Consider the following 27,889-nt stretch of genomic DNA (forward strand, 5'->3'; position numbering starts at 1 on the left):
AGAAATGGGAAGATGAAAACATGAAAGGGGAAAAAAAAAAAAAAAAAAAAAAAGGGTTTGGAGTTGCTGCTGCCTGAGCTTGTTCTCCAGCTGCTAGTCAGCTGACTCGTCGGGAGCTGTCACATTGTGCGGGCATCGCCCCTCCTCCGGCAGCCCCAGGATCTCCGCGGCCGCCTTCCCATTGGAGGGGCTGCCCGGCGGTCCCAGCCCCCTTTCCCTGAGTGTCATCAGAAAAGGAATATAAGCAGCCAGGGGGGCCGCCTGCCTTGCAAATCACAGCTGCAGCACAACGGGAGCTGGGGGGCGGCAGCTAAAGCAGAGACAAGATTCCCCCCCCCCCACGCTCCCGAACTCCCTCCCTCCCTCCATTGCAAGGGAGAACAAAACCTCCAACCCCCCACATAACCCAGCCAGCCTCCGCCGACCAAACCCTCCGAGCGCCCGCGGCTCTGCCTGGAAAGTTGCAGCCGGCTCCGCTCTTGCCGGGGCTGGGGGGGCGAGGCTCAGGACTTACAAACCAACCGACCCCAGCCGGGGCACGAGAACACTTTGTTGGTTTTTTTCCTGCTTTTTTTCTTTTTCTTTTTTTTTTTTTCTTTTGCAAAGAGACCAGCCTCCAGCCAGCGGTGTTGCGGCAGGCGGGGGCGGAGGCGAGGGGAAGGGGGGAGGGAGGGAAGAGACGACGGCGACTCCTGTCTCTTCCCTTCCTTCTCGCCGGTGGTTGTTTCCAGCAGCCGGAGCCTCCGCAGCCTGCCTCGCATCGCAGACACGGCTCCCGCAGCCCCGCGGCCCGGCCGGGTTGCTCAACGCCAGGAGCCGGCGAAGTTGCTCCCGGAATAAGCGCCAGCGCGGCCAGCCCTCCGCCCCCGCACGGTGCCCTGGAGTGAGCGCTCCTCCAGCCCGCGAGGCGCCCGCCAGACCGCGATGGCCGGCGAGCTGAGCATCGGACCCGAGCTGCCCACCAGCCCCCTGGCCATGGAGTACGTCAACGACTTCGACCTGATGAAATTCGACGTGAAGAAGGAGCCCCTGGGCAGAGCCGATCGCTCCGGCCGCCACTGCACCCGCCTGCAGCCCGCCGGCTCGGTCTCCTCCACCCCCATCAGCACGCCCTGCAGCTCCGTGCCCTCCTCGCCCAGCTTCAGCCCCACCGAGCAGAAGACCCACCTGGAGGACCTGTACTGGATGGCCAACAGCTACCAGCAGATGAACCCGGAGGCGCTCAACCTCACCCCGGAGGACGCGGTGGAAGCGCTCATCGGGTCCCACCAAATGCCCCAGCAGCTGCAAAGCTTCGAGAGCTTCCGGGCCCACCAGCACCACCACCACCAGCACCACCACCAGTACCCGGGGGTGGTCCACGAAGACCTGGCCAACAGCGGGCACCCTCACCACCATCACCATCACCACCATCACCAGGCGTCCCCCACCCCTTCCATCTCCTCCACCTCCTCCCAGCAGCTGCAGACCACGCACCAGCAGCACCCTTCCTCCAACAGCGTGGAGGACAGGTTCTCGGACGAACAGCTGGTCTCCATGTCGGTGAGAGAGCTCAACAGGCACCTGAGGGGCTTCACCAAGGACGAGGTGATCCGCCTCAAGCAGAAGAGGAGGACGTTGAAGAACAGGGGCTATGCCCAGTCCTGCAGGTATAAGCGAGTCCAGCAAAAACACCACCTGGAGAACGAGAAGACCCAGCTGATCCAGCAGGTCGAACAGCTCAAGCAAGAGGTGACCCGGCTGGCCAGAGAAAGAGATGCCTACAAGCTCAAGTGTGAGAAACTTGCCAGCAATGGCTTCAGGGAGGCCGGATCCACCAGTGACAACCCATCTTCTCCTGAGTTCTTCATGTGAGTCCTTAAACACATACACACAAACCCCGATTTCCCCCCTCCCTTCTCCCATCCTCCTCTGACATCTCCATCCATCTGCCTGCTTAGGTCGAGAGGCAGAAGAAAGACTTAATATTTGCAGCATCCTGTTTTCTAGATTAGCTGTGAAAAGTAGGCTCGGGTTAGGTGGGAGAGAGAAAGAAATGCAACTTTGTCTTTAGTTTGCCAGCTAAAGAACTAACCAGACGAAAGGAAGAACGTGCAAAGCTTTTTTTTTTTTAAAAATAGATCGCTTGCTTTCAGAACTAAATGGACTCTCTTTTTAAAGAAGGGGACAATGAACAAGCGATCTATAACCTATTGCCTACTTGGGAATAAAGGAAAGAGGAGACTTGCAACACCATCTCATGCACAATTTACCTGCTTGGAAAAGAGAATAAGTAAAAGACAATATATGCAAACTCTTCATATATTGCCTGCTTTGAGACATAGTTACGGGACTCAGATGAGACATTCAGTACAAGACAAGAAAAGCATCAGTTTTATTGCCTGCTTGATTATATAGAAAAAATACGAAAATCTGCATTAAAAATATTAATCCTGCATGCTGGACATGTATGGTAATAATTTCTATTTTGTACCATTTTCTTGTTTAACTTTAGCATGTTGATCATCGATCATAGCTTTGTTTGTTTCATTGATAAGAAAAGCATCACCAGTTATCAAAACTTTTTACTGCTTCTGCAGTTTTGTTGGGGTTTTTTTTTTTGTTTTGTTTTTGTTATAGCTGTTAGCTTGTAAATATCTGCCACATCAAACAGCACAGGAAGACAAAATAACATTTCATCAGGCTGGTTAAATGGTTTGTTTGTTATTAAAGTAAAGAGAATAAAAACCGTTATGGGCATTTTGCATTCAGAAAACAACTTTGTATATTTGGTGCACTTTTAAGTTGTAATTTTTTTCTTTAGTTTTCATTTTGGTTTTTGTTGGGGCAGAATGAAAGCAAGTCGATTGCATTGACAAACCTAAACTTATTATATAGATATGAAGGCCAGCAGCTATATGCTATTCCACAATTGAAGTGGCAGTGAACCTATTATTTTGTCTTCAGAACAGCTATCCTCTTAGGTTTGGCCATAGTTTCCTCTGATTTATTATACATTCAGGAAACAAAGACTTCACGATGTATTTTCTTTTCAGAAACAATCGATTCTTGATTTCCAAAACACAGGATGACGAGTCAGTTGCAATCGCTGTAGGCAGAGCAGTACACGACATGTATCAGTTCCAGCTCTGATTAAGTTAGGTTTATCAATGGCAACAGAAGATGAATGGGCTTGGAATGTATAGAAAACTGAAACGTTTTTTAAAGAGACATACTGCAACTTAAGTGTATTATTTTGCAATGATTTGTAATCTGCTTCTCTGCTTCTTCCCTATGCAGTGAAAGTTTTAGCCAAATTTCTTTGCAGTTGTATAGTAGTAGTTTGGAGTCTTATGGGTGTTACTTTTTTTTCCTCCTGCAGGTCAGAAAAAGGATTTTACGTTGCACTGACAAAAATACCAAAATGAAAACTTATTTTAGTTTCCTTTTAGGATTGCTGGCACTGCTGGCCGGATGCATTTTAAGTTTGTATTAGTTTATAAATTAACAGTAATAACAAGATGGTAATGAACAGCATGGTGCTTGCAGTTTTAAATATTGTGGATATTAGTCATGCATCAGAAAACGATCTTTGGTTTTTACTGATTCAACTGTGTTGAAATCAAAACATCGCCGCAGCGGAAAAATTGTTTTTATTTCATGTAAAGTTCGGAAGGGATCAATTTCAAATCCTGCTTATGATATGAAAAATATTAAACAACCGTCTATTGTAGTTTTATTCAGACTGGTTTCTGTTTTTGGTTATTAAAATTGTTTCCTATTTTGCTTATTAAAATAATTGAAATTGCATTTCTTTGAAGGGTTTACTTCTCCAATGTCTTGTGTTTAAACTTGCTTGGACCTTAAATATCTATCAAAAGGGTACGATCCTCCTAAACCGATCTTTGACGTGCATCGTTTGGTTTAAAAGTGATTTTTGGAAGTTGCTTTAATTCTACAAAGAGGGTCATCACTCCACACACATCTGTGGAGCGTTGCAAAATCCATCTCTTACCCTTAACATGCTTTACCCTACACTGTAGTTTTGACTTCAGACTCCGTTCTAACACAACTTCACGGGATTTACAATGTACTGATAGAGGCTAACGCAGCTTTTACGTGCTACTTTCAAATCCAGAGTCAAATAACATGATGGTTCTTACTGCTGACACTTGCATGGATTCACTGTAGCAAACCTTAGGACGTTGGCAGCATCCTTGTTGCATTCAAAATCTGAAGGTCTCACTAGAGATGAAGGCGTCGTGCAGTATTTCCCTTTCAAACGCTTCCAATGCTGCCTAGGTGAAGTTCGGGATCAAAGAGACTGTACTTTAACTTTCCCTGCAAAACAGTCTCCCCCGCCCCCCAAGCAACTCGCTTGCTCACACTGGACGAGTGGATAAATTTAAAGGTATTGATGCAGCCGCACATGGGCCCATGGAGTTTAACACGTCTCCCTCTGACAGCTGTATTGGGAGCTGGGGAGGGGGAAGAAATCACTCTTTATTAAAATGCTCTAACGCAACATTTTAAAAACATTTAGCACCTAAAAACGTTGTCAGTACGCTTCATCTAGGAGCCAGGCAGCACACTTCACTCCCATTGTCTTTCTCCCCTCTCAAGCTGCCCTGTTTGCTTATTCTGGCGTTTTGTAGCATGACAATGACATTAACTCCTTGTGTCCAATAGCAGCAGGTGCTCACAGAGCTTTTAGCGGGGAAAAGAGAATAACATTACTGCTCTACTTCTTTCCCCTCCCCTCCACCGCCACTATCCCAACAGCTAAGCAATTAAGTCCAAAAAGGTCCAAAAATGGATAATCATTTATCTAAGTAAAATGCAGCCAACCTATGTTATGCTCAGCGCCTCGGTGTGGGAATTAAAAAGTTGCAAAGAATGCTGCAGTCTTCAAGTTTGAGGATTGGTACTTTCCAAGTGTGAACAGGGGGATTTGACTTTAAATCCTGATTTATTTAAAAAAACAAACCAAACCAACAAACCAAAATTATCCTCTCGTCCCAACAATCGCAAGCTGCCTTTGCAGGAATGACACAAGGCATGTTTGGAAAACAAATACATTAAGAACAGAGTGTGGGGAAAATGAAAACTCCACAACAGAATCCTCCCTTAAACCCCATCCACATCACTCCATTGTCAGAGACAGGAAGCCCAGTTAACTGATACAGAAGCATTTCAAATTTTCAAAAGGGGCAGTATTCTGTTCCCAATCACCCCGGTGCACACAGACCACTACAGGAATAGAATGTCGTTCCTCTTCATAAGACTGAGAAGGGGAGACAGAGAAAAGACGTCAGAACCTTATTTTCCATGTATTGCCTTTTTCTTTGCCAATGGATGCATGCTATGGCTGCAGAAAGCCTGAGAGGAATATTGTTTGTGGGAACTGCCACCGCATATTAATGTCCTCTCATGCATGCATTGAATAAATCACTAGGGCTAATTGAACAACAAAAAATAGGAAAACAGGCCTGAGAGGAGCACTATAGTGGCTTTAGCATTCTGGATTCCCACAGAAATAACTGTGTCAGTGGAAAGGTTCAAGGGGCAGAGGTCCATTTATGTAGGAAGTGTATATGCAGTGTTCAGTGCTCTTAATGAATTTTAATTTATCTGATTAAAAAAAACCGCTCAGGCTTGTGGGAATACAGCCTTAAAGTGACCAGAGATCTGCCAACTAAAAAAAAAAAAAAGCACCACATAGGACTAAGAGGGGAACTCTTTTAGGGGATATTTTAGGGGTGTATCTGTGTGTGTGAGAGAGAGACAGAGTACACTTACTGCAAAGCACCTTTGAACAGACAAATGGCTTTGAAGAGTGATGCAATGTTCTGGTTAGAACTCAAACCCACTGCACTGAGGGACACAGGGAAATAAGGGGATAGCAGTATCTATTCGATTCCAGAGTAATCAGAAATATTTTGCACGAGATTAAAGCTGTGTTAGCATTGCACTTCTCATGCTTTGCGGGCATCTCCTGGGGCTCCGAAAGCTAACAGCTTGCTCTCTTCATTATTTCACTAGGCAAAACGAGCCACAGAACACACTGCTTTGACGTGGGATCAGTAAAAACACCACAACACTGCCCCACACTTTGGAGATGCTAATGGCATGGATTATTTTTTCGGAGGATGGGGTGAACAGTGAACCTTTTGGAGCCATGCTGGAAGAACTAAAGAAGAAGAATTAGCTAAAGTGGAGAAAAAGGTTCAGTTGCGTGAATATTTTTTTAACCTGCTTGGAACATAGCCACAGATCTGTTACGAAGCACAGAAGTTAGAAGTCCCTTCAATACACATGTGGCGAGGTGGTGTTAGAACAGGATCAGGCAGAATACCGAATATTGCAGAATTAAATCAGCGAAAGGGAAATGGTGTAATGACAATAGGAGACGGTCATCTTAAAAAGAAATCTATGTCGATCCTCAGTGTGTGTTCATATAGATTGTCTCTCTGTGACCTGGTTTAAAAAAATAAGGTGCATAGGGGGATACAAATGAATTCCACACATGTAACACCTTGGTGCAGATTGACCTACCCTGCTGAGAACCAACAAGGGTTCTAACGAAGCTGTACCTGGGCTCTTCCAACTTATTATCACGCTTTGCTTTCCTCGTGGGCTCTCCTTATCATGCACATCTGCTTGGCCCCCCCCCCCCCTCCGGCGCGCACTGAACGTTGATTCGGAACACTTTTGTGTCCTCCAGCCGCGAGGGGGTTAAATATTACCCCTGCTTTTGCTCAGCGAGCACTAATGAAATCCCGGCATATTTACTTTTGTGTCTCCCGGCTCATTATTGATTCATAAAGGGCTGTAGACACAGGAATCAGTGGGGATGATTGATGGACCGATTCGGAAACACGTTCTTTGACCATTGGGTCTATACGGCCTCTCTGAACGCAGTCCACATGTCCTGTCCGCAGGATGCTCCTAGAATCCCGGAGTCTGCTCCTGTGCAGTCAGTATGACACAGAGCCAGCCAGACAGACCGGGAGCCCAGTAGTTTTATACGGAGACTACTGTACAGCCAGTGCTTTGGCTAACTGGTTTCAATTAGGACTAAAAAGACACTGAATTTCCAACAGGGGTGAATAAACCAACTTCCCTCTTTAACCCCAGCTTTCCCCCCTCCAGACGTGCTGGTTTGCATGTATGTTCCCTGTCTCTCTTGAGTCACGCAGCTAATGGCATGAAGGGAGAAAAACACACACACAAACACACAACACAGGACTTCAGAAAAAAAAATGGAGCAATACCAAGAAATATGTAAGTCACTAGAGAGGGAGAAGGGAGTGACAGGAAAGAAATGGAGACAGGGGAGATCAGATGAAGCTAGACGCCACAGCAACTTGCATTTTCTTTACTCCCAACCCCGCGCTAAACACACAGGTTTATATTCGAGAGCTATTAAGCAACGAGCTTAAAGCACGGTCTGTGAATCCAAGTCCACCCCACACCCACTTTTGCTACCAAGGAAAAGATAAGCGTCAATAAAAGTGTAAGTGCTGCAAATGCAGACGATGCTCTTCAAAATGCTTCTCTAATTTGCTAATGAAAGGATCTGAGGCTTTTCTGTCAACGGAAATTTTGGACTGGACTTCAAAAGACACAGGATAGGGGCCCTAACTCTCTCCTCCACTGTTCAGAGCGTCAAGCTATTGCAGTAGATTCCCTGCAATTCACTAAGCCAATTTGTCTGACTTCATTATTAAACTGTCAATGGGCTTGTGTGTGTATGTACCCATATTACATAAATAAAGCCCAGGTCTGAAATGCCAAAATTGGCTGCAGAACGCCAGTTCCATTGTGATCTCATGCAGTGCAGGAGAAAGATTCCCTTCAGTGAAAAATCACATTAGTTTGTTTGCTCTTGCAGTTTTGCAAGACCTATTGCTAACAGCTGTAGAGAGATTTGCATTGCTCAAGGATTCTCTCCCTTCAGGGCAGCGATGGCTACTTGCTAGGGTTGTTCCCAAGATCAAATGAGAGGCACAGAGAGGAAATGATTGGCAACTTTAAAAGAATTGAAAGCGTAAGTGCCAGGCAATTGATATACAATTTTAAGTAAAAAGCCAGCATGTAATATGATTCTTAGGTTAAATTAAAAAACAACAACAACAACAGAGGAATGAGGCGAAGATTTTTGGACTAAAGATAGAAACACCAGGCTAAGACTTTCCAGAGATGCTGGCTGCTCTTGCAATACAGTAGATGAGAGCTCCGCATTAGGGTGGGTAGTCTAGATGTGTTATTAGGATGAGCCAGGGCTTGCGAGATAACTGTTCCCAGCTGTTTTAGGTTTTAATTTTTTAAGTTGGCTAAACGCCCGTCTCGCTCTAGCAGGCTGGTTGGTTTTGGTGATTGACAGAGCAAGGTCATTGAAGCTCTTCAGGGGTATTGGTGTCAGGTTTCAGAGGAGAAAGATAAAACATCTTCGAGATTGGTAGGTTTTTTTTTTTTTTTTTTTTTTTTTTTCCGTGGTGGGGCCCCATAAGCAAAGAAAAAAATGGCAGGCATTTTCCGTGTCTGTGCAGTTTAAGACAGGACTGTTTTGCTCAGCCATGTTACTGGAAATGGGACTGACAAGTGAGTTTGCAAATCACTGGCACTACAGATCAGCAGGAGTTTATCTTTAAGAGACATATATGTGCATGCCTTCCAATAAACCCGTGCTTGTGCTGTTTCCAAGTCACAATGCTTTGCAAACTGTCAACATTTGTGCAGCTGCTATCTTCTCAAATAGAAGTTCCTTTTTTTTTTTTGTAGTTCTGATCTACTTCTTATATAAAAACATACGATTTTTTAAAAAGTACTTTCCACACTGTCTTTTAAAATGAGACTGTCTCTTTTCCTCTTTATTTGGAGCACAGATTTTTTTTTTTAAATTTTTTTTCACTCCATTAGAATTACAGTCAATCTGGTGTTTTTAAACACACACATCCCCCCATAGTTTATTTCATAATCCTTCCCTACTGTTCTGTATAACCTAGCATTTAGTGGGCTCTTAAAATCCTACACTGGATTTTGTTTTCTGTTAAAAAAATGTCTGTTTGTTTTTCTTTTTTAACAGGTAGCTTAAATAAACGGTACATTTTTAAACATGGTCTGAAGTGTGACAAACCTCTCTGGCAACTGCATTCATGGAATGGAAGGCACTATTTATATTTGTGTTCTTTGCCCTGTCCATCCTGTTGTATGGAAGTGTTAGAAAATGGATTGCAGTGGGTTTGAGAATTAAGATACTGCAAATCCTTTGCCTTATATATACCAAGTGTTCCACTGAGGGTTTACTGTATTTACAGTCTTGGAGTGATAGGGCTGGAACAAACATTGCAGAGGAAAAACCATATATCCAACAGTAAAGAAAATCAAGTCATTTTGTCGCACTATATTTTAGTACCAGGTTTTAGAGATAGAGTTGTCCCTCAACATTTTATTTCCCCTTTTAAAGTTTCACTATTTGTCTTAAGGCACAGATGCAAAACATTACATTTCCACTTTATACATGTGTTCTCTTAAAAGATTTGTTTATATAAGGAAACCAATGCTAAGTGTTCTCACTTGAAATAAATTAAATATATAGAATGATAAGCTGCTGCTAAAATATATACAAAACATTTAAATTAATAATAAGAACTTGTTCTGAGGCAAAATTCAATTTTACTTCCTATTATGCAATCTTTGCATGTAAAGTTGCTTTAATGCAAAATAGCAGCTCATCAAAAATTCTGTTTTATTGGTATCAAAAATTTATGATATCCTGAGGCATGAGGGGCAGGGAGCAAGGTAGAAAAGCGACGTCCTTTTACCAAGTTTAGTTCTTTCTTAAAAGAAAGATGTTTCAAACTTTTTTTTGTGGGGGGAGGGGAAGAGAGTTTAGCCCGTGTTAAGTTCCTTAAATGATCATGTCACTGAGCAGCTCTGACATAAAATCATTTGGCTGACTGTACATTCTTTGCAGACTCTTGCTTTCACTGTGATATCGGGAGATGTCCACAGAGATAAAGAAAAAGGTATTATTCATAAGGCTGAAAGGGATGCTTCCTTACTATATTCCTGATGGAAAGTCTCCACTTTGTGGTTTCTATAGGACAATAGTATACATTGTGTATGTATACATATATACACACAAATTCTCAGGTAACATATAGATATATACATAAAACATGCACAGTTTGTCCCTGAAAATTGAATATTCAACCCTGTAGCCTCTTTCAGGCAAAACTCCTAGGGGGCCCGATTCTGGTATCACACTTGTTTTACAAGAGTGTAACTTCACTGATTTCAGTGTGGTTGCTCCGATTTACACAGGTGTAACAGATCAGCATCAGGCCCATTGACTTCAGTGGGAATTTTGCTTGCGTTAGCACCACAAGAAATAGGCCCCAAGTGTCTGGAATCTGCATTCACTATCGTCCTGTACTGTACTGTCCTGATTGGTGCAATCTCATTGATTCCACTTTGGCATCAGAGGGAGTAATTCAGCACAAAATTTAGCCTTGTGTCTTTTGGGCCCAATCCTGTTCCTAGTGAAATTAAAAGAAGCTTTGCCATTGATTTAAAAGGAAAGGGACTAGGCCCTTTGGCAGTAAGGAAGAAGTTACTGATAGCAGCAAAACTGCATCCTGTGCTTTTGTTATATGCTTCTCTGCTGCTCCTGCGCTGTGATGCAGCTATCACATAAAACCTGAAAAAGAGCTGGAAGAGACAATTTAATTATAAATAAATAGGCTTTTGAGCCAGCACTAGATCTTGCCTCCCCGCACAATAACTTTACCCTCCCCCATTTAAGGCATTCAGCAGCCACAGGCCAAAGAGTGTGAACCTGTTCCGTTGCTACTATGAATCTACATCACTGAAGCAAGCAATTCCTTCATGGTAAGAGAAAGCTTTACATGATCCCTTGGTGCTCCTAAAAGAAACTTTACCATTCAATTCAGTATCTGTCATGCTTGCCATCAAATTATTGAACTGAGTGACATGACCATACCCTCTGCTTATTTCAAATTTAACTCTTACCTACTATTTCATTGTTCCTGTCTTGCCTTATTTTCATTCTAAATAAGGCACTTTTTTCTATTTTGTGTCCCCTCTTGCTTTAAGTATATCTGTAGTATCTAAGTATAACACAAATCATTTCAAGAGAATGCTCTAGTGGCTCGTTCAAAGGATAGGGAGTCAGAACGTCTGCAATAAGGCTAGGGCCAAAATCTTCAGAAGTGTCCATTCATTTCTGGGTTCCTAATTATCATCTCAAGCTGGGCACAAACAGGGAGACTGCCAGAACGAGTGGCTGCATGAAAACGTTTGGGTCTACTGAGCCCGAAGTGTCGCAGCTAGCCACCATTGTGGAATGCTGGGAATAAGTCCCAGAAGTTCTGACTTCCGGTCCTCTGAACGAGCCACTAGAGCGTTCTTTTGAAATGATTGTGTTACTATAGATATACTTAAAGGAAGAGGGGACACAAAATAGAAAAAAGTGCCTTATTTAGAATGAAAATAAGGCAAGACAGGAACAATGAAATAGTAGGTAAGAGTTAAATTTGAAATAAGCAGATGGTATGGTTCAATAATTAATGAAGTAATCTGGATCAAACTTAAACATAGTGAAGTTATCTTGTCTCTGGCATGGAATCTAACAATGCTGTTTCTAATAAATCAATGGAATCTTGTATTTTTAAAGAAGTCTCTTCCCTAATCTGTTTTCAATTGAACTTTACAGTAAATAGATCATAATGACCAGAGCACGGTGTTTACAGATGAAGCCATTTATAGGTGAAGCTATTTTGGTTTAATCATCTGCATTTTAAAAATCAAGGAAGTTTCTGGGGTAGGCCAGTAAAAATAAAAATACAAAGATAAATGTGGCACTTTGAGGGTTAAGCAAGGTCCCAGGATCCAAGTAAATGTTTATATGAAGTGCTCAAAGAGGGGAAAAAAATTCTCAATATAACCAAATATAAATCATGGAGCTTTATGTTAGCTGTCAAATTATTCGAGCCCTTGCATTCCAGTACTTGCTCTACTGGTAATGTCACATACAATATGTGGGCTTATGCCTTGTTGCAGGTTTGGCAAGTAATTAAAGTAAGTTGTATGGAGAGTTTGCACAGACTCCTTTCCAATATACAGGAAAGCAAAAAAAAAAAAAAAAAAAAACACCCTACCTGCTCACTTTGTGATAACTATAAGTGCACAATTATTCAGGGAAAAAAAAGAATTTGTACAAGTAGGAGATAAAAATAAACTAGCTCTTCACTGTGTTGTGCTGCACATCTCCTGCCTCCAGCATAGACTAACCATTGAGCATTTCTGCATCGATTTTCTTTGCACGGTAAAGGAACGGGTAGCAGTGGTGGAAACAGCAGCCAGGTAGCCATCAAGAAGCAAGTCATAGTGCGGGCAGCCCCCAGTTCAGACTTTATGTACATTTTGACCTGGAGGCGGACTAGTCCCTCTAGGAGTCAGAAGAGTTATTTAGTCTTTATGCTTTGCTCTGGTTCTGCTCAGTGCAGACTCCAATCGTGCCATATTGAATTATGCCAGTCAGTTTTACAATGGGGACTGTTCTCTAACTTGAGACTATGCTGAGAGGGAACACCAGCTCATTTCTCTAAATCGAACAAATGGTACCCATAGCACTGGCTGCCTGTAAAACCTCACTAACTCAGAGCAGACTCCTTTTTAGAATTCATCTGTAGGCCCTGTCTCCTTTGTATTGTTATCTCACTCTCCTCGCCTCCCTGCCTTAGGGGTTTTTGGGTTTTTTTTTTGGTGGGAATGTAATGCTGGGGCAAGGTGCCAGGGATGACAGCGCTGCAGACTGACTCCCTCAATTTAACCACAGAACAAGTTTAGCACTAAGATGACAAGTTTTCCCATGCTGCCTCCCACACACACACACAATGCGTCTGTCATTCTTGCCCGTACTTCCTTCCAGAAGGACAAAGCCTATGGGTGAAAGGGTAGCTCACTCTCCACATCTGTTACATGCTCGGCCTTTTTCTGGAGGTTCTCAACAAGGAGGACAAAGTGCCACTTGTCTTGGTGGTGGAGTTTCTGATGAGGACAGTAGCCCTCTAGGGAATTAGTCTGGTCGTCAGATTCATTTTACATGGCTGATGGACAGCCACCTAATATTTGGCTGCTATCCACTACTGATCTGGACTGAGATTTCAATAGGCAGCCTGGGAGGCAAGTGTCCATATTCCCATTACCAGGCTGCTGTGCCAATTCTGTTCCTCTTTTTGTTTGCTAGTCATATACAAGGTGAGTAGGGAAAGGCCTCCTTCGTGAGATGGCACCCCATAAGCTGGCTAGCTGGAAAGTTGGATACTGGAGATGAATAAGTAGATCACCTTCTGGCAGTGCTGAGCTGGATTTATTCTTCACAAATCAAATTAATTTTTCTGTTTGATAGAAGCTTAAATATAGTTTTAAACAATTGCAGTAATTATAAGTGAAAGGGGAAAAGGGTGGAGAATTCCCAGACAGGGATGTGCTGCTGGGGAGTTTTGAAGAAAGGCAGGGAATGTTTGTCAGACTGAAGAGAAGATGAGGGTGATTTCCCGGTCTCTGATGAAGTTCCCCCATACACACGCTCCAACCGATGCTGCTAAACCAGCCCCATCAGAGATAAAATCCCTGGTGACCATGAAAATGCTGCTAAAGAGCAAATATTTTGTTTTTAGATTGGACCAGACTGCCCCAAATGACAGGTATTAAAAAAAAATCCAGAGAAAGATACTTCACATTCCCCTACCAGGACTTTGCCCCCAATTCACAATTATGCAAGCTGGATCACTGTGCAATACTCTCCATATACTCAGGATAGCTGTCAAGAACAAAGCATAAACATTTCCAGCAAATGCACTTAATAGAAATTTGTTTGCCAAGTGTCACTGTCTCTCTCTGTGGTTTTGGGTAGGAGTACACATTTTTGATTAAATGGGAAAAAACCCAATCCACCAGCACAGGTACCCACACACACTATGTTTAGCACAGGATTTTATTTTGTGTGGGAACCCCTTGTTACAAATATTGGCACTGATGTGACAACCCAGGTTCCTAGATCTGCTTGACTGAGTTTATCCAGACAATTCAGGGAATGGATCTGGTGAGTGAACCAGCAAACATGACTCAAGGGCCAGAAAGAAAACTGGCTTTGGACCCTAACTGTGCACAGACATGGCTATATTCTGTAATCCTGGCCCTACTGGAGTGAATAGGAGTTTGCCAGTGACTTTAATGGGGCTAGGATTTCATCCCTGATTACCAACCCCCATGGCTGATAGATTTCTTCCGTCAAGAGACAGCTGAACACAGCAAAAAGAGATATTGCAGCAGTAATTAAGCTGCTATCAGTATCTACCTGCATTTCAATCAGTTTGCTCCACCCTGTACACACAGTACAGCAAGGGTACAAGCTCTTCAGCCAAGAACCTGGGACCTGAGGGAAGGGGTGTTTCTGCTCCACTTCTGAACTAACAACTTTGTTACAAAAGCAGCCGCAGTCTGTTGGAGCGGCTGCTAATGGGATAGATTATACCTTTAGCCAAGGAAGAAACTTGCTGTGAATTAGAAAGATTTGAAGATGAGGTTTCTGTTTTAATTAACAGCTATGCCTGATGAATTAATGCTTTTCCTTGAAATCCCAGTTGGTCTATAAATACTATTTCTCAACGACACACCTTTATTCCCCCTGTCCCCAGACTGTATTTCCCTTTTCCCATGGATTTTTCATACAGAAACCCACAGGGACCCTCTCCAATAGTAAAATGCCAGGAAAGCTCCATTTCATCCAGCCAGCCTTTCACCAGACTAGGATGTGCTAAGATGACATCATACATACACACTTTCTAAAGGACTGTCCTTCTGGTACATCCACATATAGCCACATTCACTTGGTAATTCTACATCCAGCAATTTGCTGATCACCAGAGTTATGCTTTTCAGCCTCCATTGTATAAATTCTGAGGGCTCTTTTGGTTTTTTTGGAAACATTCAGTTCTTATCACCTTCACAGCAGAAGACAATGCTGGGCTTACCCTCCTGTGATCACTACTGGAATACTGTGTCTTGTTTTGGTAGTCCGTAGTTTAAGAAAGATGTCAATAAACTGGAGAGTGTTCAGAGAGAGCCATGGGAATGATCGAAGGATTAGTCAACATGCTTTGGAGTGAAAGACTCAACTATCTCAATACATTTAGATTTCCAAGGAGACGGTTAGAGGTGAATTGACCATAGTTTATAACAGAACAGAAATTTGATAGAGGGCTCTTCAAGATAGCACAGGTATAACGAAATCCAATAGCTGGAGGTAGACAAATTCAGACTCAGAATGAGGTAGAAGTTTTTAACAGTGAAAGTAATTACCCCTTGGAACAGTTAACCTTGGGTTGTAGTGGGTTCTCCATCACTGGAACACTGGCAATTTTTAATTCAAGACTGGGTGCTTTTCTAAAAAGGTATGCTGTATTACAGACAGGGATTTATTCAGGGAAGTCCTATGAACAGTGGTATGCAGGTCAGACTAGATGATGACAACACCCCCCTTTTGGCTTTATAGTCTATGATTCAATGAACAAAATATAGGGTAATAGTGGTCATGGTGAATCAGTAGAAGGCAGTGAAGAAATATACTACTGAACTGGGAAGTTTATGAACATATGAAAGTACTGGGAACCATTATGAAATGTAAAACATAATAGATGACATTCACTATAGCAAAAACTTCACCATTGTTATTTTTTTCACATTTAATTTAAAGAGGCAATTCCCTTTTTAAACTTTCATTCTTCAACCGGGCAGATTAAATTTAAAATAGAAAAATGCTGCAGAATAGATCTAGGGATGTTCAGGACTGGAGAACAACTTAATGAAGCAGTTACTGAAATACCATACATGTCCAATAGCTTTAATTTATACAAATATTATCCTTGCATCTTTCATAACATGATGCAGAGGAGTTTGGAATACAGTAATTTCTTTGCTTTTCAAGATAATTTTATCCACTTTAGTACCTGGGTTTGAAACCAGCTCAGTTCAAACCAACAGGGCTATAAAGATTTTTGCTCTAATTGCTGAAACAGGCTTGCACATATAAAACCAGTTTAATAGCTGAAACAGGCTGCATAATGTATAAACAGGGATAAGTGCCAGACCACTGAGGGTCTAGATCTGCCACTGTAACTCACATTGGTTAGTGCTTTAATTCACAAATATCACGAATGTGAGTAAGGGTGGCAGAATCAGGCTTTTGAGCCTGAAGCCCTGAGAGAGGATCCAGACACTCCTTTCTGGTCCAGCAGTTTGGGTTTGTGGAAACATGCAGGACAAGCACAGAACAATCTTTGCATTGGGGCCTTCCATATGCCTCACCTCAAACTCTGCGAGCAAGAAAGCAACTAGCGGACCCATTTGAAGATGCCAGTGACACCTAGGATACTGGAGTAGCAGTGAAAGCTTCAGTTTAGAAGATATTGGAGATGTGACTTATTCCTAGGTGGCCAATAATTCATTGAACCTGTCAGGGTATTTTCAGAGAGAGATCAAGGAGCCATATGCAGGAATACTTTGTTGATAACAGTTCAATAAGGTCAGGCCATCCCTTTTCCCCCACATGAGCTGTGACTAAATTTAGATCCCACTCAAATGGAACCTCTTCAGAGCTTCTAATTAAAGTGGGGCATGAGTTTGGAAGTGCTGATCCAGATCCCCCAAAGTTGGCAGTGGGGATAGGTTTGGTTCAATTCTTTCTCTCTAGTTTTGTTTGGCTCATGTGATTTCTCCCCACTCCCCAATTTTTGTGTCTCCTGGCAGGGCTGGGAAGTGATGGAAATCTCAGGAAGACTCGTGAACTTTCTAACACAAATTGTGGACCTGAGGCATTCAGATCAGAGTAAAAAATGATTAGTCAAATCAACCCCCTGAACATTTTAAGGTTCAACCATCACTTCCTATACCCTGGGAGGAAACATAGTTCACAAGGCATGAGAGCCATCTCTGCTACCAACTCAATGTGAGATCTTGGGTAAGTCATCTAACCTTTCTGTGCCTTAATTCTCCCATCAGTAAAATAGGGGAAAATAGTCACCAACCTTTGGAAAACACTTTGGGTTGGTCTACACAAGGATAAAAAACCCATGGCATGGCTGTGGCTGGCCTGGGTCAGTTGACTCAGGATTGTGGGATTGGAGCTCTGGGGCTGAAAAAAAATTGCTGTGTAGATGCTCAGCCTCAGGTTGAAGCCCGAGCTCTCTGACCCTTCACCTTGCAGGTTTCCAGAGCTCAGACTCCAGTCTGAGCCCAAAAGTCTACACAGTGATTTTTTTCAGCCCTGCAAGCCTGAGTCAGCTGACCCAGACCAACCGTGACCGTGCCACTGGCTTTTTATCCCTGTGTATACATACTCTTTGAGACAGATAGATGTGATGTACTATAAAAGATACTCCTTACTTCGTGTTTTATTTGATCAAAAGGTCTGGATTTCTGCATCAGATGTTTAAACTGGACCCTGTTTTCCATTCTGAGCTTTACAATTACTGAGAGACATTAGTTGTCGGAAGACATCCTTGTTCTGAATAGAAGCAGAGTCCATTAGTGAGCAGGGTACATCTTTTCGTTAGACTTCATAGCATACATTTTCATGATTGGTTGCAAGTCTGGCATCACTTCTCTAGTCAGTGACTGCCAACAGTTTTGTATGATCTTAATATTCCCCCCCATGAAACCCTCAGATGAAAAAAAATCCATATATTAGTCTGCAAGCGTTTGATTGACACAGATTAATGTTACAATTAAAGAGTGTTATCAAGTGAGTGCTTCAAAAATCACAATATTTCAGAGGCAGGCAGGCTTCATGACACCACTGGAAGTAGAAACACTTTATAAAAATTATTTAGAATCACCATCTATCAACATCAGAAACCTTGTGTTGTGCTAAAATAATTGACAGTTTGATAGCTGTGAAATGTTTTCAATCCAATAAAATACAACATAGTATTTCCAATAACAACAGTGATATGCAAGGTTTACAGTGGTACCAATTTATTACAAAGATGATTGAGTTCTAATTTGTCTGGTGAGCAACTTGAGAGTCTCTTTCAACTCCATGCTCAACGTCCTTCAAACTATTGCTAATCCAGTCATTTTTTTCATGAATAAACGAGCCATGAATATGCATATCAGATGTAGCATAGCATGGGCTGTTCTGTCACCTTACATCCAGAAGGTCATGAACATAAATCTTCTCAGATGCTAATATTCCATCTACCTCTGCTAGGTATTGAACTGCTTTCAAGTTTCCTAATGCCATTAAAGAGAAGCATAATTGCGTAGAAGCCCTCACATATTCAGTCCCTTGTGGTTCTTGGCTGAAGAATTAAAGCAAGCAAGCTAAAGGATGGAGTTAGAAATGAATATGCCAGACAATCCTAGGCAGCTCATCAGTCACAATGTGAGCCTAACTGTTATGTCTTTTCCACAAGTTGTGTTCAAGACTAATAATCCCTGGTCTCGGAGTGGGAATTCCGGCATAATTTCATGGGTGATCCATTTAAGCTTGATTTGGAATGGGTCTTTCTTTCTGTCTCTCTCTGAACAGTGCACACAGGAAAATACTTGCAAAAATCTGAAAGTAAACTGAGATTACTGGCCTGAAGTTACCAGCTACTCTTCTAATTAAGACAGTGGATGGTGGAGCAAGGAGAGGTCAGAAAGATTTGAGTCCCAGCCAAGCCTGTCGCATTGTTTTCTCTCCTTTCTGCAGCTCTGTTCCATTCCTTTCCCCGCTCCTGGCAAATTTATGACCAGTCAGAATTTCTTCTCTCCCATGGACAATGAACAGATAAGGCTGGGACAGGCATCTTCTCTTTGGTTCACTTTGTCAACCATCCCACTCCTGTACTCAGGCCTAATTCTGATCTTTATGACCCCAGTGTAAATCTGGAAGTTGAAGCTAATGTAATTACATCAATGTGAGAGCAGAATCAGGACTCCACTCTTGGTAAAAAGCATAGTTAATCTGAATCCTTTTGTTGCTCTGCGAGCAGCTTCTGTGACCATTAATATTTTACTTTTCTGTTCTTAAGCCATTTTTTGAAGAGAGAAATATTTCAGCACATAATGTTCACCTATTTTTTTCTTTTAAAAACACAGATTTGTTTTAAGCAGCTGTTCAAATGTTTCCAGTGAGGTTTGAATAGCAGGGTTCCCTCCCCCCCTCCAGAAAATTAACTTTAGCAACAAAGAGGAGAAATTTACCATCCTGGAGCCACAATTAACCTTCAGCTCTACTGGATTTTGTCACAAAAGTGTATGTGGACCCCAGAGGGAAAAAACCATAAAATTGTATGAGTGCTTATGCATCATCTTGCATATTTCTCACTAGGGAACACTGTCTTAACATATATCTGTGTTGCCAGTTTGGACCCGATTCTTCAATAAGACAAACCAACACAGAACCCCATGGAAGAAAATGAGGCTTCGACACAGGCACAGAGCAGCCTGCAAGCATCTCATGTCTGGATTGGGGCTGTTGACAGGAAATTTCAAGCAAATGATCTGTTAATACCACTAAAGATATTAGCATTTGCATCACACCTTTCACTGGATAACTTCAGTGTACTTCACAAACACCCCACTGAAGTAGGAAAACATCTTATACCCAGTTTATTACTGGGTAAACTGAGGTATAAGTAGATTATGTGCCTTGCCTTCAGGTCTCAGCAATTCAGGAAAAGAGCTGGGTATAAACTCGGACTGATTCCCAGTCCTCTGCTCCAGCCAACATAAGAATTTTCTGCCCTCATAGGGGAAAAGGTTAATATCCAACTATATGAAAAAAAATTTCTTTAAAAAGACAAAGACTACTGAAAAGGAAAGAATGATCAGCCAATAAGAAAACACACAGTAGATTATTCCCTTATTGTACTTAAGGTATCAGGTTAAAATTTCAAGGGGGAAAAAGCCCAACCCAAATGCTGAGTTATACAATTGATAAAATGTTTTCTTGGGTTTCAAATCCACTCAGTGGGCTGGTTACACCACAGTGTGAAGTAAATTGGGGGCAGGTCAAGTTGGCTTTTTCTTTCCTTTTACCAAACCCGGCTTAGGCAGCCTGTGTCAAATATTTTCTTTTACATGTTGCTGGCAAAAGTATCAAAACCCAAGCCTGGCTCAGATTACTTATTACAGCTGACAAATCACTGTAATTCACAGTCAGAGCTACTATAGCTTTGTGACACAACCAGTGCAGTAGCAGAGACAGAAAAGTTACTGATTGTATTGCAAAATTAGCTACTAGAATTTCTTGGAGCTGCCAAGCAATTTCGGTAACTCACTTCTTTTCTTAAAGAGGTACCGTGTCAAGGGTAGGCCCCAAATTTAACTTGACGAAGGATTATTTTGAGCATTCAGAGGTTAGGTCTGATCAGTCAAGTTATTTGAAATCTACCTGTATGTTGCTGAGAAATTGAAAACAATTGGCATTGTCAGTGATTCTGTGCTGCAGTCATCCAGCCAGTAGAGGGGAACAATTTAATAAACATAGCCTACTCCTAGAAGCGTATTGACATCGAGGATGTTGATATACAAGGTAGCAGATTAAAGGGCCATGTTGACTCATGCCTGGTAGCTATACAAGAAGCCAAGACCTTGTCCCCTTTTCACTCCTCCTGATCTGTATGCCGAAGGAACCTGTGCATAGATCTTCCTCTGCCAGCACAACAGGAGCAAACCAGCCACTCCTGGTTCCCTCCAGACTCCATTGAGAGAACTCTGTGGAGTCAAAAGTCCTCACGTAGGGTTGTGACAGGCAGACTGTCCCCCAGTGGGGACCAGCAGAGGATGTGCTGAGAAGATAATATGACCTCAGGCTGAGACACTTTTATACAGAAAACCCCTAGTGCTGCAAAACTTCATCCAAAGGCATTCTAGTGCACTTCCTAATGGCATCACTCAAGTAGCCATGCTACCAGAGACCCAGAGGTGGGAAAAAGGGGTTCAGGTTTTCATGTAACTGTAACACATGCTGGGTAATAATATGAGAGGATTTCATGCATGTAAAACTCAACTGGTTCTTTATCAACAGATCTATTTACAGCGTTGTTGCAACTGCAGCTGGCATTCCAGCCATGTGCACACAGAACACCTTCCTGGTGTCTCCTTCTAACTCTACCTTCCTGAAACCTGTGCTCCTTTCACCAACTCCATGCATATTGCTACACTCTGGACCTTCATATGAAAGTTCCTCACTTCCAGCAGATCTTGAGGAAAGGGGATGAAATCTGCAGGTTCTGTTGGCCAAATTGCCGTCCCTTCCATGGGGGTGCGGACCCGTGCCTACCCTAACAGGACAGTCTGGGGAAGGGGGCACAGAGCATACGGTCCCTTAGCTGACCCTGGATTGTCTTAAGTCTCCTTGGATAATTAACCCCTTCCCCACCCCCACAGGATAGTATATTGATGGGGATGGGGAAATGCTGAAACTTCCAGATAAAAACTTTTTTATATTTGTTGATCCTGGAGATCAGGTTCTAGGAGCAGATCACCCTGAGCTGATATGAGATGTGAAATCACTTTGCATTTTGTTACAACAGGTAGCAAACCTCATTAATTTATCAGGTGGGGGGGGGGGGGGCAGATTCTCAGTCAGTATAAACTGGCATAAGTGCCAATGACTTTTCTGGAGCTATGGTGATTTATACTAGCTGAGATTCTGCCTCAAAGTTTCTTCAAAAATCCAATGCAACATTGAAACTCTAAAGCCTTTGGAAAAGGCTCTCCACATAGGCACAGAAAAGTATCTGATTTACAGCCTCTAAACCAATTTTTCAATTGGTAAGAAGTAAAACTTCCATGCATGGGTTTCATACAGTTAGGTTTTGTTTTTCTGAGAGACCTAGAAATAATGGGATAATATTTGTACTTTTCATATCCTCAGACACCTGTTATATTCCACAGCTGAGTGTAAAAGTTTTCAGTTCCCTAAGCCAGCAGGGAATAGCTTTGCTACTTTACAGTCATTTTGCAGCTTACCATGTTCTTATAAATTTGCAGTTTTTAAAATAATGGTTTAAATTCCTTGACCCATTGAAATGAAGGACACCAGAAGATGCTGACTGAAAATGGAAAGAGCATCTCATGTCACTATTTCAAGGTGCCACAATGATTCTGTACAGAGTGAACTTCCAGGTCTGGTCCTCTAAGGGTATCACATTTCAAGATTACAAATGATCTCTCTTAACCTTTATTTTTCTTCTCTCACTGTAGCCTGCTCTTTTAAGTTTTTTTGCTCATGTCTTCGGGGCATTGAAAAAACACCCTGGTAAAGTATGTTGGGCCTTCCTGTAGGTTTAAACGAGGACACTTGTGCAAAGTTTGGCATCTGAGACTCTTCGGTGGAAACTTTACTTTTGTTCTTTTTTGTTTTCCTTAATCTAAAATTACTTAAATGTTAGACTGAAAGTACAGAATTACTGTAGTGTAGTCACTATTGCCAACTCTTGGGATGTTATCTCAAGTCTCATGATAGTTGGTGTACTTCTTAAAACCCTAGACCTTGCAGTCGCTTGACTATACCAGATTCTCAGCTCATTACAAAATAAAACGTTGCTAGCCCTGTTGGTTGGGGAGAACAGCTTGAAAAATGTGACCCCTAATCGCTCAAAAGCCAGAAGGCAAATATAAAGGATCCCAAATGTGTTATTTTAAACATCTCATTATTTTAAAGCCAGTCCCATCGTTTTTCAGAGCCGGACTCATTTTTCAGCCTCTATTACTCACCTTTGTGAATTCTTGCCATCTGCTGTGTACAGTGAAGTCTGGGGTGATTCAAATCCTAAATCCCTCACACTGGACCAGGACTGGGGAAAATCCTACTCCTCCGTGGACCAAATTCTAGAACAGTTGTAGTGGCAAACCCCATCACAGCCTCACTCAATCCAACGGGGAGGCAGTTTAAGGGATTTTCCAGGCCTATGGTGCTGGCTCCAAGCACTAGCACACTCGTGGCTTTATTGACTGTGGGACCAAGTGGACAGTAAGACCATTTTCAAGACCCTATTCAGGAATGGTACCTGTCACTATCGTAACATCAGCTTCAAAGTCAGTCTCTTCCCTGGACTTAGTCTATAGTTGGGTCTTTCAGGACAAAGATTCCTTGATCAACTTATAAGAAAAAAACACCTGTAGTGTAAGCTCCAGGGAGCGAGTGTGAGCGAGGAGAGGCTGTTCTGCGAACTGGATGGTTTTAGAAGAATATTATTCCTTGTGTAGTCATAAACATTCATTAGTGAAGGAAACTTGCATAAGCAAGTCAGCCCATGGCAAAGGAGTAATCCATTTAAGTTGGGTGGTTTCTGTGGAGTGAGAGAGTAACATTGGGCTTCCCTTCTGGCAGTCCCTGCTAGAATCTAGGTTATGTTATAAGTAAAACAAGTTTGTGAGTCTCAGACAATAGGCCACCTTGCAAATAGCTTCTGTATGCAAAGCTTGGGAGAGCTAGAAATAAATACGCTTGAGAAGCCTCACTGTGGAGAAGGAAAAATCATACCCACTCTCCAACGGGCATCCCTTTTCAGTCATCACGCTGGCCAGCACTAATTACGGGTAGCATTGGAAGGTATCCATTCCAGTTCTAGCTAGGTTATTAGTTGTATTGTGGGAGTACTGGGGAGCCCCAGTCATGGATCAGGCCCCCCCCACAAAGCTGGTCCCTGCCTCCCAAAAGTTTACAATCTAAGTAGCTTATGTAAATTAAGCTATTTAGCTGCCCAAATGTGTTGAGCCCATTAAAGCTAGTTACTGCCCCACTGCATTTGTCTTCCTTACTATAGGCATAGATGTGTGTGTTAATACCAGACTTGCTTGTGTTGCAAAACAATTATGTACTGAACTGCATCTGAATGGGTGCAAGGATGCATACTGGATAGAATAGTATTCTATGCAGAGTCACAACAGCCCCTCACTTTTGCTAGTCACAAATCATTTCTAGAATATTCAGTGCAATGGTTCCAAAAGTAGGTCTTCTGTCATGTCCAAGTAGTATGTTAATTTGCAAGTGAGTTTAATACAGGCTAATTGCACAGGTTTGTATCAGAGTGAAGGCATCTGCTATGGAAGCTTCCCAGACTACTGCAGCATTGCCAGTTTGTCTCTATCCTGACCTGAAATAGCCCTTGCTCCCTAGCGGAGACTATTAAACCAACATGGTGATCCTGTGGTGTGGACAAGAGGAAGCTAGGATGAGTTCTCCAGACTCATTTTCATTTGTTACCCAAAGCAGGAGTTGATTCTCTCTCTCCATAGGTGAAAGGCTAAGGCACTAACTCATTGTGCTATCTAGATTCTGTCATTATAGTTGGAATAAACTCTACAGTGTGAAGAGTTTTAAGCTAATTAGGCCCCATGGAAGAATTTAGTTTGCTTTAAAACAATAATGATCTGAATGAGTATTCTTTCTGCCCTCTTTAGTAACAATGCTTTATGTAGAGCCTAAACCAAAAAAGTGTTTTTGTAGTTCCTCTTCCTAAAAGGGGAGAGTCCTCCTGTGGAACACCATTTGTTAGAGGGGCAGTGGTAACCCAGTTATAATATAACCAGATCTCAGCAAAGCGTTATGTGAAAATCCCATTTGTTAGATATCTATAAAGCAGCCATTTTTCTAACTACTAACCCAACTCAGAGTAGCAGCTCAGTCTCTAGGCTACAAAAGGCTTCCTTCTAGCCATGCATAAGGGAAAAAGGAGAATCAGACTCCTCAATTCCCCTTCTTATCCCTATTCTGACTCTAGAGGTCCTCCACCCCCCACCTGCAAATACAAGCCAACCTATACCTCATGGTCCAAAGAAGCTTTATCATTCTGTGACTAGTCAGCTGTTGCATGCTAAATACCCTCCCTCCCCAATGAGATCTAACTACTTTCTACTCTAAGAAATAGAATCCTTCATCTGTCCCTGAACTGGGAGCTACTTCAATATCATTTTAACTATAGCAATCACTAGCATCTCACAGCCCTGATCACACCATTGCTATGCCATACTCCTCCCTCTCTAGCAGAAGGGTAATAGCCATATATATATATATAGACTCAGGATCCTCCCCTACCACAGGTGTGTCTGCATTTTACTCAGGACCCAAGCTTGCAACAGCCAGCTCTTCAATGAACATCGGCTGGCTTTACTCACCAGCCAAGCAGGACAATTAAACTGAGGGATTCCCCCATCCGCGTCTTTTCCTTGAGTATTTAACTCTTTGTGTGCCATGGAACACTGACTGTCATAGCAGAAGAGCCATTTTACTCAGGGCACTCTGAGAAGACACCATGAGGTGCTCCATCAGTGAGGTGCTCCGTGCAGCAATTCAGTGCTACTAGAAAGCCCTACCATGTCACTCTACTGCTGATGCAGGTGAATTGCAAAGGAAGTAAACAAACAGCAGCTGGTCTCTGCTTCTTTAGAAACATGGGGATGGGAGGACTAGGAGATCAGAATTTGCTAAGTGAGAATAGACAACATGGGATGCACTGGGAAATCTAGGAGGAGTAATTTAGGCCCCAATCCTGCTAGGTGTTCTACCATAGGCATACCCAAGAGAGGAAGAACAATTAAAGCACTGGCCTGAGACACTGAACCTCTGGTGCATTTCCTGGCTTTGTTACAGAACTCCTGGGAGAGCCTGGGCAAATCACTTGGACCCAGATCCATGAAGGTATTTAGTCTCCTAACGTCCATTGTTTTCAATGGACATTAGGAGACTAAATACCTCTGTGGATCTGGGCCTTAGAGCTGTATTTTCAAAGGAGTTTCGATGCCTAGTGGCATCTTTTGGTGCCTAAATACCTTTGAAAATATGGCCCTTAATCTCTCCCTGCCTTACTTTTCCATTTGCAAAATGGGCATAGTAATACTTCCTTTCTTCCACTCTTTCTTTGTCTGGTTAATTTAGATTGCAAGGTCCTCAGAACAAAGACAGTCTCTTACTATGCTTCTCCCTTGCATCTCTGCATTTGTACAATAGCTAGCACAATGGGCCCCAGCTTGGTTTTGGCCTAACATTAATACATACAACTATGGACCAACTTGCAAGTGCAGGTCTTAAAGGAGTTTGTTTGTTTAGTTTTATGGGACTAAATAATAGTTTGGCTGAGATCACTTTACCATATCATTTGAGGGGAAAAAGGTAGATGAAGCCTCTATGAAAAACCTTAAAAATACTTCTGGTTAAGCATTTTAGCATATCAATTTATTGAGACATTTGGCATATTTTCTCTAGCAATTTCCCCCCATTGACATTAGCAATCCAATCTTTTTTTTTCAAAGTATTCTATATTTTAATTAATAGCTTTTATAGTTTAGAGCAGCCAAAGGCAAACTGCTTCACCTAGAAAAATGTATATATTGACACACCTTTAAGGCAGTAAACTTCTCCGCACATTAATATTGATAAGAGCCTCATTAATTAGGCAGTCACAAAAAAGTCTTCTGATAGATAGAATAAGCGCCTTGAAAGTTTTAGATCACTTGGGACAAGTTCTGCCTGCAGCAAAGCTGCAAAGTAAAAGCTGTGTATTAACTCTGGCAATCAACCCACAAAGTGCCTGCATCCCTCAGGACCAGTAGTTCCATTTGATCAGGTTGCAAAGAAAATTAGCATTGCCTTCACCCTTGCTATGATGCTTGCTAGTCTTTTAATTAATGTTTTATTGGACTCCCCTGCCCAGTTACTGTATATGCTTATTTTGCCACCTAACTTTATTCTGGGCTAGTCCCACCCAGTGTTTCTTGTGCCAGCTGGAACCTGTGCTAGTTGTGTCTCTCTTCATTATACTAAAGCAAAGCATTTACTGCATGGCATTGGTAGCGTGCTCTGCCCACTAGAGGCTTTCCCATCCATCTCATGCTTAATCCCAAACTCTTCATTTGGGCAAAACATCCATTGACTACAGTGGGAGCAGAGACTTCAGAGGGAATTTTGCCTTTGTAAGACTGGGCTCTGTGCAAATACTGGTATGATCTACATCTTTTACAGGAATGGAGGAAGACTGACCCTCTTTGCAAGCCTTTGCTGGATTTCTTTCACAACTCCCAAGGCTGAGCAAGAAGTTCCACACCCAAGTTTTCCTCAGAGACTCCTCCCTGAAGCCTGCATCATTAATAGTTCTGCAGTGTGCCCTAAGATCCTGAAGCAAGGAACTCAGGTCACTTAGGGTCTGGTTCTCCTCTCATTAGGATAAGCAAGATCAAAATCAGGCTCTTACATTTCATCCTGTACCTGAAGAACATAGATATTTAAAAGACATGACAAAGACCCCAAACTCGCCAATAAACGCCTATCTTCTTTACATCATGTCCCATACTCATCACAATGGTCTCTGAACAAGGGATTAGTATACTGTCACCATTGAACAAATATTAATAACTACTTCTGGCTCCACGTGAGATTGGTGATACAATAAAGTCCAGATCAGGGCTGAAATCCCTGGTACAGAATAGGGACAGCATGGTAAAGCACTAATAGCACTGCAGATATCCCATTGCCCTAAGGAATATACAAAACAAATTTCCACTCCTGAAAGCCTCTGATATTTCACAGGCAAAAATGTTCATTTAAAAATCATAATAACCCCAAGCTTAAGCCGGGTCTGAGCAGCAGTGTTTGGACTCAGATACTAAGTCTCCCAAAGTTCCAGGTGGGGACACTCAGATTTGGGGTCCATTGTTATAGACAAGCAATTCTAGAGAGAGGCTCAGCTGTAAAGGTTTATGAAATTATCCATTGTTTGGGTGGATGTTTGGAATCAAGGGTTTTAGTTTTGGTCCAGAATTGTCAAGAGAACAAAATAAGGCCCAGATTCTACAGACATTTGTGCAAGAACTACAGAGCACATCA

The 27,889-nt window shown here is 42.4% G+C and overlaps 1 protein-coding gene across 2 annotated transcripts; it reads left to right on the forward strand.

Moving 5' to 3' along the window:
• Window positions 1-324: 324 nt before the first annotated feature.
• On the forward strand, window positions 325-3,789 carry MAFB (MAF bZIP transcription factor B). Of its 2 annotated transcripts, XM_067554401.1 has the most exons (2): window positions 325-1,850; window positions 3,362-3,789. In XM_067554401.1, exons 1-2 carry the CDS (start codon window positions 925-927, stop codon window positions 3,405-3,407), a joined length of 972 nt encoding a protein of 323 aa, XP_067410502.1. In that variant the 5' UTR covers window positions 325-924; the 3' UTR covers window positions 3,408-3,789. The 2 variants fall into 2 exon arrangements, with proteins under 2 accessions (XP_067410502.1, XP_067410503.1); XM_067554402.1 differs by having other exon boundaries at window positions 326-3,789.
• The last annotated feature ends 24,100 nt before the right edge of the window (window positions 3,790-27,889 follow it).

Source organism: Emydura macquarii, unplaced genomic scaffold (genome assembly GCF_026122565.2).
Source record: "Emydura macquarii macquarii isolate MOO-44397 ecotype Brisbane River unplaced genomic scaffold, CSIRO-AGI_Emac_v2 contig_1483, whole genome shotgun sequence".
NCBI lineage: Eukaryota > Metazoa > Chordata > Testudines > Chelidae > Emydura > Emydura macquarii.

Excerpts from the sequence above, each read along its gene's own strand:
- MAFB (XM_067554401.1), top strand. The coding sequence starts at position 925 with ATGGCCGGCGAGCTGAGCATCGGACCCGAGCTGCCCACCAGCCCCCTG. Across the intron at positions 1,851-3,361 it reads TCTTCTCCTGAGTTCTTCAT|GTCAGAAAAAGGATTTTACG; the intron begins GTGAGTCCTTAA and ends TTCCTCCTGCAG.